At 38.1% G+C, this 18833-nt stretch overlaps 2 protein-coding genes and 1 long non-coding RNA gene across 3 annotated transcripts; 2 read left to right on the top strand and 1 right to left on the bottom strand.

Moving 5' to 3' along the window:
• Positions 1–228: 228 nt before the first annotated feature.
• LOC112010532 (two-pore potassium channel 1) lies at positions 229–2232 on the top strand. The gene is made up of 3 exons (XM_024042874.2): positions 229–306; positions 760–1635; positions 1770–2232. The coding sequence occupies exons 2-3, from the start codon at positions 788–790 to the stop codon at positions 1924–1926; spliced, it is 1005 nt and encodes a 334-aa protein (XP_023898642.1). The 5' UTR covers positions 229–306; positions 760–787; the 3' UTR covers positions 1927–2232.
• A 3602-nt stretch (positions 2233–5834) lies between these two features.
• On the bottom strand, positions 5835–6905 carry LOC136070131 (uncharacterized). The gene is made up of 2 exons (XR_010631365.1): positions 6425–6905; positions 5835–6101 (listed from the first exon to the last, which is right to left on the bottom strand). It is a non-coding gene; the product is annotated as an uncharacterized LOC136070131 (long non-coding RNA).
• A 403-nt stretch (positions 6906–7308) lies between these two features.
• LOC112010529 (receptor-like protein kinase 7) lies at positions 7309–10228 on the top strand. Its single transcript, XM_065779557.1, has 4 exons — positions 7309–7363; positions 7537–8971; positions 9038–9117; positions 9688–10228. Exons 1-4 carry the CDS (start codon positions 7309–7311, stop codon positions 9948–9950), a joined length of 1833 nt encoding a protein of 610 aa, XP_065635629.1. The 3' UTR covers positions 9951–10228.
• The last annotated feature ends 8605 nt before the right edge of the window (positions 10229–18833 follow it).

The following is an 18833-nucleotide window of genomic DNA, read 5'->3' as shown; positions in this document are numbered from 1 at the left end:
GCAATTGGCAGTAAGCCAATCCATGAAAGCTCCTGGATAGATTTGCTTGTGATTCTGGGTAATTGTTTGGAGCCTTTAATTGTGTCCACTCCAAAGTGAAGCTTCCTCGCTATATATTTTTCCTACTTTAACTAAGTACGTACGTAACATGTGGGAAGCTTCCTCTAGGAATAGACAAAGTTATATCTATTTGACGTCTTATGGGAAGTTGCCATGCATGCACGTCCAGCCAACCAGCCAAACTAGTTTAAAGCATTTGCGGTTCAAACTTCACCAACTGAAATCCAAACCTCCCTTCCAGTACTGGTAAGCCAAAGTTCAGTTCAAGCTTTTTGTAAAGAATCTCATTTAGTGCTTAATTCAGTATAAATTTTTTACTTCAATTCAGTTCATCTTGCAAAATTTAATTTGGGCATTATTTTCTTTTTTAATGCAGCAAAACTTATATAGGTAACATGTGGTCATAGCTACTTCTCATATCATTATATCATCAATTATTGTTAATCCACTTAATTCTTTGGCTTGCCATTGTTATAATTTGCATCATTGAACTAAAATTAAGTCCAACAAGAGTTTGAATCGTATTATGCTTCATGCTATAGTAATAGAAGTATAACAGAAACTTATGGTTAGTGGTACATTAATAGTGGGAGATGAACCTATATTCTTGACAGAACTAGCATTGGAAGTAGTATATATATGTACATGAACAATATTGAGACTAACACGATAGCTTTAAACTTTAATTTGTGTATGCAGGTCAAGTACTAGTTGCTGAATCATCACAATGGCCTTGAATGGTACTGAGAAGCTGACTCTGTCAGGATTGGAAGAGCCTACACCGCAAACAAATCAGAAAGAAGGTCTTAAGAGTAGAATATACCGCTGGTGCAAAAGTGCTTTCTCTGCATATTCTGTGAAACTAAACCCAAGTTATAAGCAAGTAGGCATCGGCTTTGGCATCTACATGGGTGTGGGAACTTTTTGCTTCTACATCTTCAGGCACCACTTCAAGGGGAAGGACACAAATGGACTTGTTGATGCTATCTACTACGTTGTTTCCGTAGTGACCACAATTGGGAATGGGGACCTTGTACCTGATAATAACCTTACGAAGGTACTCTCCAGTGTTTTTGCCTTCATCGGAATGGGCGTTGTTGGACTAGTCATGGGCAAAACAGGAGAATTCTTGGCGGAAAAGCAAGAGAGAATGCTAGTGAAAGCCATACATTTGCATCAAAAACTTGGTCCAAATGAAGTTGAAAAAGAGCTTGAGACCAACCTAGTGATGAAGCAGCTTATAGCGATCAGTACTGTCACTTCAGCGCTTGCACTTATTGGGACATTCCATCTTTGTGTAGTCGAGGGATTCGACTTTATTGATGCATTTTACTGGGTTGGCGTCACTATCACAACCCTCGGCTATCCAGATGAGAGCTTCAAACATACAAAAGGGCGTATTTTTGCAGCATTTTGGATGATGTCAAGTACTATGTCTTTGGCCCAGTTTTTCCTGAAGATTATTGAGATGAAATTTGAATGCAGGCAAATGGCATTAGTGAAGTTGGTTCTTGCTCAGATGACAAAAAATAAAGATCTTGAGGCTGCAGATCATGATGGTGATAAGGGTGTAGAGTAAGTTGAATTTTTTCAGTTAGGACATATTGTCTGCTAATTGTTCTCCCTTATCCTCTACTATCTACATGTACAATTTATTATCTCATCTTATAGGTTGTCTAATTTATTCTTTAACCTCTTCATTTCCATAGGTCCAGTGAGTACATCTTACATAAGCTCAAAGAGATGGGGAAGATTACCCAAGAAGATATTTCACTTGCAATGAAGGAGTTTGAGGGCCTTGATCGATCAGGAAGCTTATCAGCACCTGATACCAAGCCTGTTAAGCCATCCGAAACAGAGAATTGAAAGTACTTTAGCAAAGTGGTTTGAGTATTGACATCTATATATGCTGGTGAACAAAATAATATTGATAATAATAAATGAGAAGCATTCTAAGAGCTGCTTGTGAGTTTGTAATAGTCAACGTCATGTTTTTACTATGAGTAAAAAAATAGTAAAAAAATTTAGTAAAGTAGAAGCGCTTTCTACCCATGTATTTTGTATAACTAGGCCTTTTAGTAACATGTGGATGTCACTTGTAGATAAAATGGATTACCGTATTTTTATGTACCAATAAAGATGAAACAGAGAGCTTGCTTATCTGTGTGCCCATTGATTTGTGTCACAGAACTTGTGGTTTCCTAATTGCTGAGTATTGATCTCAATTTACACTTCATAATTCAATCAAGAATCACAATCTGGGAAATCAAACTAGAAGATGGACATTACTGAAAGAAGTTCCATGTAGTTTCTTCTATAAGAATAGGTATATTAATTGGCTGACAAGGGAACTAATAAAATTATGTTAAATCATTATCTCTCTAATCTTAAAGAAGCAATAAGGTTGCTAAATGAGATCAGTCATTAAACTTTCCAAGGAAACAGTTTGCCTCTCATTTCAATACATAAGTAGGTTTGAAACTACCTTAGATTCTTGAATGAACCTAGTCCAACTAGTGTCCAAGTTCAAACATCTGAATGGTCAAATCTTTGATAAATTATCACTTGATCAGAAGGGTTGAATTTAATCATTTAACATTATTCTATATTATTTTTCGCAAGAGTTATGTAGGATTTACAACAGTAATTGTTGAAGATTTCTGTTTTTTGCAATTTTAGTGAAAAAAAAAAAAGAGAGAGAAAATTAGAGAATTAATGAATTATATGATTTAGTAGTATGCCTAATCACAAGCAGGAGCGAACAGCCAAGCACTCCAATATACAAAAAATGAGGGTTTACAATCCCAAACGCAAACCTTTTTCATTTTCAGAACTTTTTCTAGTGATATATGAACATGAGTCAACTTCTAACTTAATAAAAAAAAGGAATATTTTACATATTCTTTTCTTTATTCTAAAGGAAATTGCAAATTATCCATTGTTGATTACTTGATTAAGATAAACTTCAAGTATTAAAGTGGGGGGAAGCACTTCTTAAATTTATTTAGCTTATTAGAGTACTCACAATGACAGGGTTAAATTGCTAAAATACTAAATTTAGCACCACAAATCACAAAAACTGTGCCACATCGATTGCATCATATCTAAAAAAATTTAACAACTTGCTACATACCAGTTCATTGTAGCAAGTTGTTACTTGCGTTTATTCTCTCTCTATCTACTTTCTCTAGTCCATGTCTGCTATCTTATTGCTTTCTTGACTTGCATGGAGAGAAGCACTTCTTTCATACCTGCTATCTAGACTTACATGGGGAGAAGCACTTCTTAAATTTATTAATTAAATTTGGTTTATTAGAAGTTCAATTATACACGAGAAATTCATTGGCCTATAAGTATAAGCTAATAAACCACATGATTATGCTATAGTTGAATTTAAATGAAAACCTTTGTTATGGCACCTCTTTCATACCTCCTATCTTCTTTTCCCCATGGTAAGAGCATCCACATTTGGGCTTCTATATGCCAAATGTTAGGAGCATTTAGCATTTCAGCCCCAAAACCCATCAGCAACCGGGAGTCCATATCTCATATGCAAAAAAAAATTTGAGATTTAGCTACAGTACCATCTCAAATGTAAGATGGTACTGTAGCTGGATTGTAAAAAAAAAAAAAAATTTTAATACTTTATTATACCCGGCAATTTTCTCTCACCTCCCATTTTTCCTCTTTCTTTTCTCTCTCTGCCTCTCTCTGTTTCTCATCGCCTCTCTCTTTCTTTTCTCTCTCAGCTCTTAAGGTTCTCTCTCAGAGCTCACGCCGAATCACTAAGCCAGATCGGAGCTCACGCCGGATCGGATTTCTAGATCGGCGTGGTGGCGAGGCTGGTGGCGTGGCTGCAATGGGCGCGGTGGCTGGACGTCAACGCGGTGGAGATCGGCTTGGAGACCGATGTGTAGATCGGCATAGAGACCGGTGTTTGGTGAGTTTGGTGGTGATGACATGGTGGCCGGTTTTTGGGTCTGGTGGCTGGCGTTTGGTTGGTTGGGTTGCTTTCATATTTTGGTGGGTTTTATTTTGGGTTTTTGGTTCCGGTTTCCGGCGTTTGGGTTGGATTTGGGTGGCGTTGGGTGGTTGGATTTAGGTCTGGTGGTTGTGATTTTTTCCGATGGGTTGGGGGATTTGTTCCGATGGTGGGTTTCGGTGTTTGCTGGGTTTGCTGGGTCCGGTGGTTGTGATTTTCTCTGGTTTTTTTTTTATTTTTTTATTTTGGTGTTGACGGTAGTTTCTGGGTTGCCAGCGGTGGTGGTGGCAGCGGTGGTGGTGTGCAGCGGTGGTGGTGATTGTGGTTCTGACCAGAAGGAAAGAGAGAGAAAGAATAAATAATGTATAAATAATGTGTTGTATTGGATAATGGTAATGGTGAGATATATTATTTTATTATGTAAAAATATTATTTTAATAAGTAGGATTGAGATATAAAAGTTGGGATGTTGGAGAATTGTAAAATTGTATTGTATAATTGATAAAGTGATTTTTTGAAGTGGTAAAATAAAATAAGATTTAGAATCCGGATGCGGATGCTCTAATGGCACATCTTTGGTGACCACTGACCAGTGTCAAAAAAGTCAAGGTGCTAGTAGTGAAAAGTAGCGTTTGTGTGCAAGAAAGTAAAGAGTAGCAGTTAAGCTTAAGCAGTAATAAAAAACCAAGGTTCTTCGAGAAAAATATTGACAAATGTACCGGATCTTTTTTGTGCTTTCCACCGTATCATAACCAAAAATTAATATTTTATACTTATTTATATCCACAATTTTTCACATATATTTTACAAATATATTTACAATTAATGGAAAAATATCCCCACTTTAAAATTTAAAAGTGAATGTAAATTGATTCTAAAAATAAATTAAAAAAAAAAAGTGAATATGGCATAACCAATGCAAAAAAATATTGCGCAAGAAAATAAAATCCGTATCATATATATATATATATATATATATTCAAGTAGTCAATATTGTACTCAAAGTGGTTTGATTTAAAAATGCAAGTCTGTGTCTAGCCCAATACCCTAGGCCAGCAATATAACTAAAAGTCTAAAAGAATACACTGCCTTGAACATTCGCATCGGTTAATATAAAATAGCCCAAAATCCAAAATATAATTAATAATGCTCAAAATCAACTGGATCAGATTATGAAACGGTTGTGCAAAATGAGATTTTGCTATAGTGCTTATGTAAATATATAAGTAATTGTAGCTTATACAAAATGATTTTATGTAACTTTTTTGTGTTTCACAAATGATGGAAGAAAAGAGTGAATAGTAATTGTTATATATATATATATATATATGAGAAAGAACCATTTAAAAAAATATGAAGAAAATTTGACAATTTTATAAAATACAGTAAAGAATATACAATCAAATGTGGGTTTTGTGAAAAATAGTATCACGTATAATATATATATATATATATATTTTTTTTTTTTCATTTTATTTATAATTAATGGTGAACTAACAACTCAATTTGTTGTTAAAATATTATGAGATTTTTAGTTTTTTTTTTTCGTCAACTCATTTCAAATGACAGAAAATTTTGAACGGTCTTCTATATCACCGACAATATTTTATAGTGCGACTTCCTGCCAATTAAAAATGGCACTATCTCCAGTCCAACTTATCCATATTCTCCAAAGAAGAGCAGAAGACCCACAAAATTCTACACACCATTCCATCCACTCTACGACATGTCGTGGTCAAGGGCGTAGCCAGGAATAAATACTTGGGAGGGCCGGGTTGTAACAGATATATACTAAATATAATTCTTAATTTTATTGAATACAAAATTATCAACTTTCATATATCATCATATACTTGAACATGTTGGGAATTCAACCGAAATTCCAAACCTGTGAGAAACAAAAAAATAGAGAAAACAAAATGCTAAAAGAAAAGCAATCACACGCACATTACAGTATTTACATGGTTTGGTAATATGCCTACGTCCCTGGAGTTGCAGAAATTTCACTATCATCAAAGAAAATTACAATGTGCAGCTACAATATGACTCAAAAATTAACCTGAAAAGAATTTTAAAAAATAAAATTCTAATTAGAAATTTTTCCTTAATTATATGGATATTATTCATACTCAAGAAAAAATAAAATTTTCACTATAATTTAAACAATCAAACCCATCAATCATCATCATTCCTATTATTAAAATTTTCCTGTATTTTAATTTTTTTAATACAACTTTAATTAATAATAACCCTTAAAGGCTTAAACAAAAACAAAAATTAAACAAGGATTTGTACACAACATAAACCAAACAATTTAACAACTTCTACCGCCACATGATATCTAACTAATCAAAAATATGTAATATATCAAAATAATTTTACCTGTCTTCACAGAATCACAAAGTGCAAAAATGGGTGGGCCGTGTGGCAATGCTTATTTGCCTACAACTGTAGATATTCTTCCCTTCAAGACTCATCAGTCATCACAAACAAATTGAAACAATCTCCTTATCATTGGTTAGTGACCATCCAAGGCTTGATAGATAGACATTTCTTTCTTGCCTTTCCAAGTTCTTTACTTGAAAAAAGTGCTCACAGAATCCAACAAAAACAGCAACACGTAACTGCAATGGAAGCACCCTTTTCTATTTCATTTTGGTAATAAAAAAAAATAGCAATAACGAAAACAAAAACACCCTCTTTCTCTCTCTCTCTTTCTCTAACATTATTTTTATTTTTATTTTCAGAAAGCAGGAAAAAAAAAACATTTTCATGCTCGTAGAAAGGCACAATCTTTCTTCTGTGTTCTAAACCAACTGATCAATAAAACCCATTTCTCGTTTTCGTTTCTAGTCGTCAAAAAACATGGAGCTTCAGAGATCAATTATCTCCATCCCAATTCCTTCAATCATATATTTCTCTAAAAATTTATGAAAATATAAAAAGCATGTGAATATTTAGGTGTAGATAGTTGAGAAAATCAAAAAAATACACTGAAAATAGATGTAGGTCTAGTGCTTAAATAAGAGAAGAAAACTCACCACTTCACCAGGCAGTTACCAAGTTCCAAATCCTAAAATTTGACAATGAAATATACTGAGTGATTTGTTTTAGAAAGCAAGAAGAAAGAAAAAATTGGTCAGAATTTTTTTTTTTTTTTGGGACTGGAGGACTGATGCTGCTGAGTTTTAGGGGCTGGTAGACAATACTGGGAAGTGTATCACAGAAGACAAAAAAGAAAAGAATAAGGGATTTTGTGGGGGACCATGGGGTGGGTTTTTGAAATGGAGAAGTTATGTGTTTGGATTTTAGTATTTAAATGTTTGTGGGCCAATTTTGTGTTTTATTTGGAGTATGAGAGGTTGGAAGCCCAGTAGAATAGAGGCCTAAACTATAATTGGGAGTGGGAGAAATATGGGGGGCCGGATGTCCAAGAGTGGGGGGCCCAAAAAAATTTTATACCTACTCTCTAGGAAATTTTTCTTTTTTTGCAGGGGCCACGGCCCCCCCAGGGGACAACGTGGCTCCGCCCCTGGACTCGTGGTCACCTCTCTATTCTTTCTATCTCATTTTTTGCTTCTTCTCCCTTCTCTCAGGGATCCAAACAGACGACCTTCAAATTCTCATGCAACTAAAATCCTCCCTTCTTGAAACATCAAACACCAATGCCTTCATTTCTTGGGAAGCCAACAAATCCATGTGCAACTTTACTGGAATCACCTGCAACTCAGATGGTTTCGTTACAGAAATCAAACTTTCATACCAAAATTTAACTGGGGTTCTTCCTCTTGATTCCATATGCCACCTCCAATCATTGGAAAAGCTCTCATTCCAATCCAACTACTTGCACTGTCCAATTATGGATCACTTGAGCAATTGTGTCAACCTGCAGTGCTTAGATTTGAGCAATAATAATTTCACAGGGTGTTCAGTTCCTGCAGACATGTCCTCTCTAAGTCAATTACAGTATTTGTATCTCAACGAATGCGGATTTTCGGGGACTTTCCCATGGAAATCTCTTCAAAACATGACTGGTCTTGTTCACCTAAGCCTCGGCGATAATCTTTTTAATCCTTTTTCATTTCCAAAAGAGGTGTTGAAGCTTACCAACCTGACTTGGCTAAACCTATCCAACTGCAGCATCCAAGGAACAATTCCAGCAGAGATTGGAAACCTTAAAGAGCTAATCAACTTGGAACTTTACCTCAATAACTTGATAGGGGACATCCCAGTTGAGATTGGGAACCTACTCAACCTCTCATGGCTTGACCTCAGCGACAACTCATTCACAGGAAAACTTCCAGCCGGTTTGAGAAACCTCACGAAGCTAGAGATGTTTGATGCTTCAAGAAACTATCTTGAAGGTGATCTATTCGAGTTAAGGTTCTTGAACAACCTCGTTTCTCTGAAACTATCTGATAACAAGCTCTCTGGCCATGTACCGGCCGAGTTAGGCGAGTTCAAGAAGCTTGAGACCCTTTCCGTAAGAAGGAACAGCTTCACAGGTCCCCTGCCTCAGAAACTTGGCTCTTGGGCTGAATTCTATACAATTGATGTGTCTAAGAATTTCTTTACTGGTCCGATTCCGCCAGATATGTGCAAGCAAGGTACTATGCGCTATCTTCTCATGCTTCAGAACAATCTCACCGGTGAAATTCCAGCTAGTTACGCCAACTGTTCAACTCTACGTTTTTTCAAAGTCAACGATAACTCCCTTTCGGGTATCGTTCCCGCTGGAATCTGGGGATTACCAAATGTATACACAATTGATATTGCGTTGAATTATATCGAAGGCCCGATTGCGTCCGATATAAAAAATGCCAAGAGTCTTGCACAATTATTTGCGGCAAACAATCGCTTATCTGGTGAATTACCTGCAGAGATTTCAGAAGCCACGTCTTTGGATTCAATCCAATTGAATGACAATGAGCTTTCAGGTAGTATACAACAACTTCCAATTACTTTTCTAACATCCTTTCTTATCTCAAACAATAGACTGACTGGGGAGATTCCATATACGATTTGCAACTTAAGTTTACTTCAAATCTTGGATATCTCTAATAATAGTTTGAGTGGTAAGATTCCAAAATGTTTGGGAAATTTCAGTGATAATCTTCAGGTGATGGATTTTAGAATGAAAAACTTCTACGGAACCATCATTGATACATTTGCAAAGGGTAATCAGTTGAGAACTCTTGTCTTTAATGACAATCATTTAGAAGGGTTGTTACCAAAATCTTTGGTCAATTGTACAAATTTGGAAGTTCTTGACCTTGGAAATAACAACATAAATGATCTTTTTCCCCATTGGTTGGAAGCACTTACCACTCTGCGAGTTCTTGTCTTGAAATCCAATAGATTCTATGGTCCTATAGGAAATCATAACATTAGTGGGATATTTTTCCCTAAGCTACGAATTCTTGACCTCTCGCAAAATGAGTTTAATGGTCTTTTACCAAGAAATTATTTTGAAAACTTGAATGCCATGATGATTGACGAAGAAGGTAACCATGAACCAATGTATTTGGGTAAAAGTTCTTATTATCATGATTCTGTGGTGGTGACCGTGAAAGGGTTGGAGATTAAACTGCAAAGAATTCTAACTATCTTCACAACAATTGATTTTTCAAGTAACAAATTTGAAGGAGAGATTCCAGAAGTACTTGGAAGGCTTATAATTCTCCGATTGCTCAACCTTTCCCATAATAACCTAACCAACCATCTCCCATCATCATTGGCAAATTTGTCCCAACTTGAATCTTTAGACCTTTCTTCAAATAAGCTCACTGGACAAATTCCTATTCAATTAACAAGTCTAACATTTTTAGCCAAGTTAAACCTTTCACAAAACAAGCTTACCGGACCCATACCTCGTGGCATGCAATTTGGTACATTTGAAAACAGCTAATATGATGGAAACTTGGGATTGTGTGGATTTCCTTTGTCAATCAAATGTAGCACCGGTGATCCATTGCCACCGCCACTACCATTACTATTCAAAGAAGACAATGATTCCATATTTGCAAGTGGATTTGGTTGGGAAGTCGTGTTATTGGGCTATGGATGTGGATTTTTGGTTGGATTGGCCATGGGATGCATTGTGTTTAAAAGAGGAACACCTCAATGGCTTCTAAGGTTTGTTGAAGGAGAACGCAATGGAAAGATGAGAAGACATAATAATCCAAGACCCAGGAAAAGAAGAAATTAATGCATTCAATGGTGCTCTAATGGGTGAGTTTGACAAACTTCTTTTTAGAATACTATGTGTTATGGTTTTGTATAAGCTTGCCTTAGAAATAACATCATTATAAGTATTTTGTAACATATAATCCCTTCCGCTATCTTGTTAATGATTGCAGGCATCTAATCTCTCAATTTCAGCAAGTGAAGGTGAGCGGTGTGAGCCACTGTTTCAGTGAATGCAATAAGTGTGCTGATGACTTTAGCGAAGAAAAAGACCAGCCTTGCCTCTCATTTTGTTTATTTTAGTAGTCCTCCTGTGGACTTGCTTTCTGCTTTGTGCTTTATGTTCGGACTGTAATGGATGTTATGTAAACAGGCCTTGTCCTGTTCCTGGCTCTCTGTAGCCTCTTTTATGAAGTTTCCGTTTCTTGTTTGTACCAAAAAGAAAAATAGAAGGGTGGCCTAGGGTTCAATTAGAGTTCTAATATTTTCTTTTGATCAAATCCATAAATTGAAAGAGGGTGGGAGAGAGAGGAAATCGTTTTGGTAAGTCGAGAAGTGAATGTAATTTTTGAATCTATGATGCAACAATTGGCAAAAGCTAGTCACACACACACACACACACAAAGAAAAAAAAAGGCATCAATTAATCATCATTAATTAGAAAAATAAAAATAAAGAAGGAGCAAGTAAATAAGAAAAAACAATTAATAAAATGGGTAATTGAACCGATTTGATAGGAATACAAATTTTTTATCCTAAATGAGAAATCATTCATTTTTACAGGAAGAGTCCTCCCTTCTCTCACAAAAAGTATGGGCCCTAGTATAGGACCCATGATAGGGCCCACACCTTCTTCTAGAGGAAAATGAGGAGTGAAGAATTTCTCGTCTAGACTTTTGTTTTTTACTTTATACTCTATCAATCACGATTTGTCATGTATTCTTTTTCTACTTTCTTTATAAAATAATTAAATTTTAAAATGGCAATAAAATCAAATTCTTCATGTTCTCATCAAATTTATTCTGTAATTTGCACTCTAAACGGATTAGATTGTGAAAATTATTTCTAACATTGACTTCTAATACTCTTTGCTTGGAGATAAGAGTAAAGACAGTAATAGAAAAATTAATTAAAAAAAACATAGATATAGGAGAGGTCAAAATTGACTTCATCTCCATGTCATTAATTTAATTGGTTACTTTAAAGAATTTTAAACACGCTCTTTGAAGCTGGGAGTTTAAGCAGGAATCTCTAACACCAAGTGAGCCTCCACGATTCACAAAGTAGCCTTTTTTTTTTTTTTTTGAAATGTCTCCAGATTAGAACAATGATCTCGACCTCGAAGAACAAAATGCTGTGTAGAAAATCCAGCACTTATAACCCATGATAGAAAATTTAGTATAAGTTTAGAAAATTGTGAATACAGTTCCATCTAAGAACAAAGCTACATAATCATTGGACCTCTAGTTGCTTTTCATATGATTTAGCAAGAAAGAGCTGTGTGGTTTGAAACAACTCCTACATTTAGAACACGTTGCCTAATCAAATGCAACCCAAATAATTGAACAAAACAAAGTATTCAAACTTTTGAGAGAGAGACTAACAATTAGATAGCAAGGTCATGTGCACAAAATATATGTTGCCTTAAAGTATGACACATAACATATGCCAAAAAAAATAAGTTTTTATATCTTATACTTCTTGAATAAATAAAAAAATCTTTTACTTATGGTGAACAAATTAAATATAAAATAAAAGGAAAAAATATGTAAATTGACATTTTCATTTTCTCAAACCTCAAAGGAAAAAAGTGTAATTACCCATTATTTAAAATTTAAAAAAAAAATTAGACAAATAGGTGATTTTTGGTAAAAATTTGCAAAATAATATTATGTTAAAAATAATAATTTAAATTGACATTGTTTTGGAACTATTTGGAAATTTAGGCTGCGTTTGAATCGGTGGTAATCAATTTCCGGAAATCATTTTCCACATTTTCCGCGCATTTGGCAGTTACGGAAAATTCCATTTTCCGGAAATTCACTTCCTATTTTCCCTTAGACAACGGAAATGCATTTCCGTTCCTATTTTCACTTCAAATCTCATTTTCCGGAAAACCCAAAAGCAGAGAGCACGCAGAGGGAGAGGGAGAAAGAAACAGAGAGCACGAAGAGGGAGAGGGAGAAAGAAAGAGAGAGCCCAGCGCCGGAGTCGATCCAAGCCCAGCGCCCAGCGCCCATCGCCGGCGGCCTTGAACCCACGAACCGCCGATCCAAGCCGAGAGACCATCGTCGGCGACCATGAACCCTCGAACTGGACAAGACCGCTGAGTAATTGTACCATGATTGTCTAAAAAGGATAGGAAAGATTTATCATTATATTCTTGAGCATTATTTGATCGAAAAACTTTGACGGTGCGATTGAACTGTGTTTTAATCATTTTATGAAATGTTTGGTAAATAGACACAAGTTCAGACCTATGGTGAAGCAGATAAATCCAAGTATAACGAGAAAAATCATCTACAAATGTGACAAAATATCTAGATCCCCCTCAGTAGGAACAGGTGCAGGACCCCAAATATCAGAATGTATAAGATCAAAAGGTACAGAAGAAAATGAGTCACTATTATTAAAGGGTAATTTTGTTTGTTTGCCAAAATGACAGGAAGTACAATCAAATTTTTGAAACTGAACTGAACCTAAATGACCTTGAGAAGCTAACAACTGAAGACGAGATAAGGATGGATGACCAAGACGAGCATGCCATAAATCAGGTGAGGAGGTGGCAGTGGTAGTAGCTGCAGAAATAACTTGTGAAGGAATCTTCAAGTCATAAACCTCAAACATGCGACCAACCTTACGGCCTGTCCCAAGCACTTGACCCGTCCGGGGATCTTGCACATCCACACCATGATTAGTAAATAGAAGATCAACGCCTAATTCACAAAGTTGACCAACAGAAAGCAAATTGAGGGATAACTTCGGAATATGAAAAGTGTCACTAAGGGATAAACAAGGAGAAGAGATTGTTCCTTTATGACTAACAGGCATAGGAGTTCCATCAGCAGTGTAAATGGTGACTGGATGTTTTAACGGTGTCTTATTAGAAAATTGGGATTCATCAGGAGTCATATGGTTACAACATGCAGTATCAAAAAACCAAGGTTGTTTACCTGAGGTGACAGAAGGGGCAGTGGAAGTGCGGGATAAAACCTGTTGAACAACTGCCTCAATATCAGCCGTAGTAAGTGAGGAAGCCAAAGATGGACCTGTAGGAACCAATGGATCGGAAGGACATACAGCAGCTGCTCGAGGAAGAGAAGCTTTATTCTGCTCTTGCATAAATTTCTGCAGTTTGTAACAAACTGAGATGTCATGGCCTTTAGCACGGCAAAACTCGCAGCGAATACCTTTGGAAGACTGAGAGGTGGAACGCCCAGAGTTTATCCGTGGAGGAGCAGTGAATGCAGCAATGGGAGGCTGTGGAGATGGTGTAGCCAATACATGATCAGATGATGACATATGATAAGCAGGCCGACGGTTTTCCTCAAAGATGAGCTCCTTCACTGCAGCATCAAGAGAAGGAGTAGGAGACCGGCTAAGTAGAGAAGCCCTAGTAGGCTCAAAATCCTCACGCAAACCCATCATGAAGTGCATAAATTTACGGCGATCCCGATATTTGGCAAAGAGCTCAATGTCCTTAGAACACACTAGTGGAGGATCTGCAGCAGAGAGTTGTTCCCACATAGTAGAAGTCTGGGAATAAAAATCAGAAATGGACTGACCTGTCTCTTATCGCATTTGATAAAGTTTTGATTCAATGTGGAACTCTAAGCTTGAATCATTAGTACAATTATAGCGATCGGCCAAAAACTTCCAAGCAGCCTCAGCAGTCTCAAGACGAGGAAGAAGATTATGAATGGAGGGAATAGAGGTATTAATAAACCAATACAAGATCTTACTCTGAATACTCTCCCATTCCTCTAGGCGATCTTCATAATCATCTGTTGTAACAGTAGTCGTGGAAGNATCGTCGGCGACCATGAACCCTCGAACCCAGTCCCCATCGCACCGCGCCGATCCAGTCACGAGCAGATCCAGTTCCGGAAAATCGATCGCACCGCGCCGTCAATCGTCGATCGTCGAACTCCTTCAACCCGGCGCTCTTCGCACCGGCGAGTCGCGCCGCGCCGCGCTGTCGATCTTCGTCTTCCTCGATCTCTCCGGTTTTTTTTTTTTTTTTTTTTTTTAAGTTTGATTGTTGTTTTTTTTTTTTTTTTTGAGGAACTGATTGTTGTTGCTGTGGTTGTTGTGTTGTGGTTGTTGCTTTGTTGTTGCCGGAATTTGGTGGTGTTGTTGTTGTTGTTGTTGTTGTTTTTGTTGCCGGAATTTATTGTTGTTGTTGTTGTTGTTGTTGTTGTTGTGTTGATATGAAAAATTTTCCGGAAAATAGCATTTTAGAATACATCCAAACACATAAAATATTTTACACAACAATTTTCATAATTCACCCAAACACTTAAACATATTTTCCTTTTCCGAAAAATAACATTTCCGGAAAATATGTATTTTCCAGAAAACGTTTTCCACGAAACAAACACAGCCTTAAGATTTTTTTTTCTAAAATCAAGTTAGCTGAAATCATGTTTTGTGTTAACAATATAAGGTGAGAGATAATGACTGAATAGTCAGTATAATATTATGTGTGAAACAATGTACAAAAGAGAGCCTTTATATAGGCTAGGTATGTGTGCAGTACAAGTAATAGAAGTATAGTACAAGTAATATACTAGGCTAAGCCCAAGCCCAATGGGCTAATCTATACACTAACATCCCCCTCAAACTCGAGGTGGCAAGGAGGAAGCCAACTGGAGTTTGGATATAAGATCTCGAAGACGACCAGGTGGGTGAGACTTGGTGAAGATATCAGCAGGCTGGTCAGCAGATGAGATGGAGAACAACTTGAGATTGCCTTTCTTGAGATGCTGGCGAGTGATGTGGCAGTCAATCTCAATTGCTTGGTGCGTTCGTGGAAGACATCATTATGAGCAATGTAGATAGCACTATGATTGTCACAATAAAGAGGAGTAGCAGTGGGCTGTGGAGCATCCATGTCAGCCAAGAGCCAGCGAAGCCAGACAAGCTCGCAGGTGGTGTCGGCAAGGGCACGATACTCAGCCTCAATACTAGAACGGGAAATAACATCCTCTTTTTGCTACGCCATGAGACAAGAGAAGTACCCAACAGGAAACAGAAACCTGTGATAGAGCATCGATCAGTCGGATCACCTGCCCATCCGCATCTGAATAAGCATGAAGCTCAAGAGAAGATCGAGAGGAGTAGTGAAGACCATGATAAAGTGTACCCTTGACATATCGGAGAATTCGAAAAACAGCAGCATAGTGGACAGAACGAGGGCATCCATGAATTTACTAACCATACCCACTGCATGTGAAATATCTGGACGAGTAACAGTGAGATAGATCAGACTACCAACCAACTGACGATAGCAGTAGCATCAGAGATAGTTCACCATCCAAGGGTGTGAGCTTTGCATTGTATTCCAAAGGAGTGGAAAAGTCTTGTTGTCAGTGATACCTGCTTTGGAGAGGAGATCAGAAGCATATTTAGCTTGGGAAAGATAGTATCCATCAGAGGATGAGGTAACCTCAAGCCCAAGAAAATAGCTAGAGTGCCCAAATCTTTCATCTCAAAATGCTGACTAAGGAAGTGCTGAAGAGAGCGGATACCTGCAGAATATCTCCAGTAATAATCATATCATCAACATAGAGAAGAATAAGAGTGATACCAGCAGAGGATCTTGGACGAAGAGAGTAGTGTCATGAGGACTTGAAGTGAAACCCTGCTGAGCAACAACTGAGCTGAACTTCTCAAACCAAGCTCGAGGAGCCTGCTTGAGGCCATAAAGAGCACGGCGAAGGCGACAAACTTGACTGCCTGAGTGTGGATAGCCAGGGGTGGTTGCATGTACACTTCTTCTTGAAGGTCTCCATTGAGGAAAGCATTCTTCACATCCATTTGATAAAGAGGCCAACGGCGAACAACAGCCACAGCAATGAGACATCTGACAGATGTAAGGCGAGCAACAGGAGCAAATGTTTCCTCATAATCAATGCCATACTCTTAGTAAAGCCCTTGCAACTAGGCGAGCCTTGTATCGTCAACAGATCCATAGCCTTGGTCTTGATCTTGTAAACCCACCTACAACCTACTACAGACTGACCAGGAGGCAAATCAACCATATCCCAAGTGTGATTTTTATGAAGGGCATCTAGTTCATCATTCATAGCTTGTGCCAAAGAGGGTCAGTATGGGCCTCACGATAGGTATGAGTTCATAGAGGGTGGCAAGGGCAAAAGAGCAATGATAATCAGAGAGATAAGGGGAGGAATGCTTACCCGAGTGGAACGACGAAGTTCAGGACCATCAGGAGACTCAGGAGAGGTGGTGCCACAGGATCCAAGACAGGCGGGTCATATGCCGGGGACAAACCGAGATGAGTCATCTGGAGAGGCAGCTGATTTGAAGAATCCTCCACAAGTTCAGGATAAGAGGGAGGAAAAGATCAGTAAAAATGGGAGACTCAAAGGAAGAGGATGTAGAAAACTGCTGAAGACTCGTGAAAGGACGATGTTCCCAAAACTCAACATGACGGGAGACACGAAGACGTGAGAAATGGGATCATAGCAGCGAAACCCTTTTGAGATACACCATAACCAAGGAAACAACAGAGACGAGCACGAGGTTGGAGCTTTGTTCGTTCATGAGGAGGAAGAGAGACAAAGCAAGCACAACCAAAAACCCGAAGAGAAGAGTAGTCGGGGGTCTGACCATAGAGAAGCTCAAATGGTGATTTATTGTGTGTAGTTGGTGAAGGATATGATTAATGGTGTATACAGCAGTGAGTGCAGCCTCACCCCAGAAGCGCTCAGGAAGAGAGGCAGAAATGAGAAGGGTGCGAACAACATCAAGAATGTGACGATGTTTTCGTTCTGCACGACCATTTTGTTGAGAGGTATAAGGACAAGACCGCTGAGTAATTGTACCATGATTGTCTAAAAAGGATAGGAAAGATTTATCATTATATTCTTGAGCATTATTTGATCGAAAAACTTTGACGGTGCGATTGAACTGTGTTTTAATCATTTTATGAAATGTTTGGTAAATAGACACAAGTTCAGACCTATGGTGAAGCAGATAAATCCAAGTATAACGAGAAAAATCATCTACAAATTGACAAAATATCTAGATCCCCCTCAGTAGGAACAGGTGCAGGACCCCAAATATCAGAATGTATAAGATCAAAAGGTACAGAAGAAAATGAGTCACTATTATTAAAGGGTAATTTTGTTTGTTTGCCAAAATGACAGGAAGTACAATCAAATTTTTGAAACTGAACTGAACCTAAATGACCTTGAGAAGCTAACAACTGAAGACGAGATAAGGATGGATGACCAAGACTCTTCAGCAGCTATGACTTTGGACTTAGGGTTTGGTACTGGCTTAGGAATTGAACCAGTCACATATCTCCACAGTTTCCGACCCTTGAGAAAGACAGTCATATTCTGAGACCATGCATGATAGCTAGTAGAACCATCCAACATAATGGTGATAGGACATATGATGTCTCGTTCATTTTGTTGAGCCATAATGAAGAAAATGACCAAAAAATGAGATTTAGAGACCTCAAATGCAGAAACGGAGCCCAAAATCGGAATCTACGCGAAAAACTGAGCAAGACAGGTCCTGTTGAAATTTTTTTGACTTGGTCAAAGTCAACGGTTAAAGTCAACGGGGTCAAAGTCAACGGCGTGGTCAACAGCTCAGGATGCTGACGTGGCAGGATGACGTCACCTAGGGCTGACGTGGCAGGATTATGTCACTAGGGCTGACGTGGCAGGGGCTGGAACGGAGCAGGCGCGTGACCGGCGCGTGGGAGCAAGTGAAGGCGCGTGAGAGCGCGTGGGAGCGCGTGGGAGCGCGTGAGGCTTCGCGGCGGCGCGTGGGGGCGCGTGTAGCGCGTCTTCGTCTGCCAGAAACTTTTGGTGGCGCGTGAGAGCGCGTGGAGGCTCCTTTGGGACAGTTTCTGGCTGGGTTTTGCTCGGGGAAGTCTGATCTATCACGTCGTATCTGTGATTTGACGATTTGATTGATAAATAGACTAGATCCGAGAGGTAGTGGTTGGATGTGACGGCGGTAACTCGCTTCTGACGGTGGCTACCGGTGAAGGCGAGGGTAGCGGAAGAACGCCGGAAAATACCACTAGGTCAGAGCAATGGCTCTGATACCATGTTAACAATATAAGGTGAGAGAGAATAACTGAATAGTCAGTATAATATTATGTGTGAAACAATGTACAAAAGAGAGTCTTTATATAGGCTAGGTATGTGTGCAGTACAAGTAATAGAAGTATAGTACAAGTAATATACTAGGCTAAGCCCAAGCCCAATGGGCTAATCTATACACTAACATTTTGAAAACATGTTTTCAATTTAAACTTAACCAAATCGGGTATTTTAGACCCAAAAAAAAAAAAAAAAAAAAGGTTCCTAAATAACTTCAAAACAGTACTAATTTGAATAAT

This window comes from Quercus suber, unplaced genomic scaffold, assembly GCF_002906115.3.
Source record: "Quercus suber isolate HL8 unplaced genomic scaffold, Cork oak 2.0 scaffold_213, whole genome shotgun sequence".
In the NCBI taxonomy this organism is placed as follows: Eukaryota; Viridiplantae; Streptophyta; class Magnoliopsida; order Fagales; family Fagaceae; genus Quercus; species Quercus suber.
This window is presented reverse-complemented; position numbering and strand designations above follow the sequence as displayed.

What these genes read in the sequence shown, in the direction of transcription:
- LOC112010532 (XM_024042874.2), top strand. Translation starts at nt 788, where the DNA reads ATGGCCTTGAATGGTACTGAGAAGCTGACTCTGTCAGGATTGGAAGAG. An exon ending in GATGGTGATAAGGGTGTAGA is followed by an intron (nt 1,636 to 1,769) that starts GTAAGTTGAATT and finishes TCATTTCCATAG; the next exon opens with GTCCAGTGAGTACATCTTAC.
- LOC112010529 (XM_065779557.1), top strand. Translation starts at nt 7,309, where the DNA reads ATGGGGTGGGTTTTTGAAATGGAGAAGTTATGTGTTTGGATTTTAGTA. An exon ending in TTGGATTTTAGTATTTAAAT is followed by an intron (nt 7,364 to 7,536) that starts GTTTGTGGGCCA and finishes CTTTTTTTGCAG; the next exon opens with GGGCCACGGCCCCCCCAGGG. An exon ending in ATCCAATTGAATGACAATGA is followed by an intron (nt 8,972 to 9,037) that starts GCTTTCAGGTAG and finishes CTCAAACAATAG; the next exon opens with ACTGACTGGGGAGATTCCAT.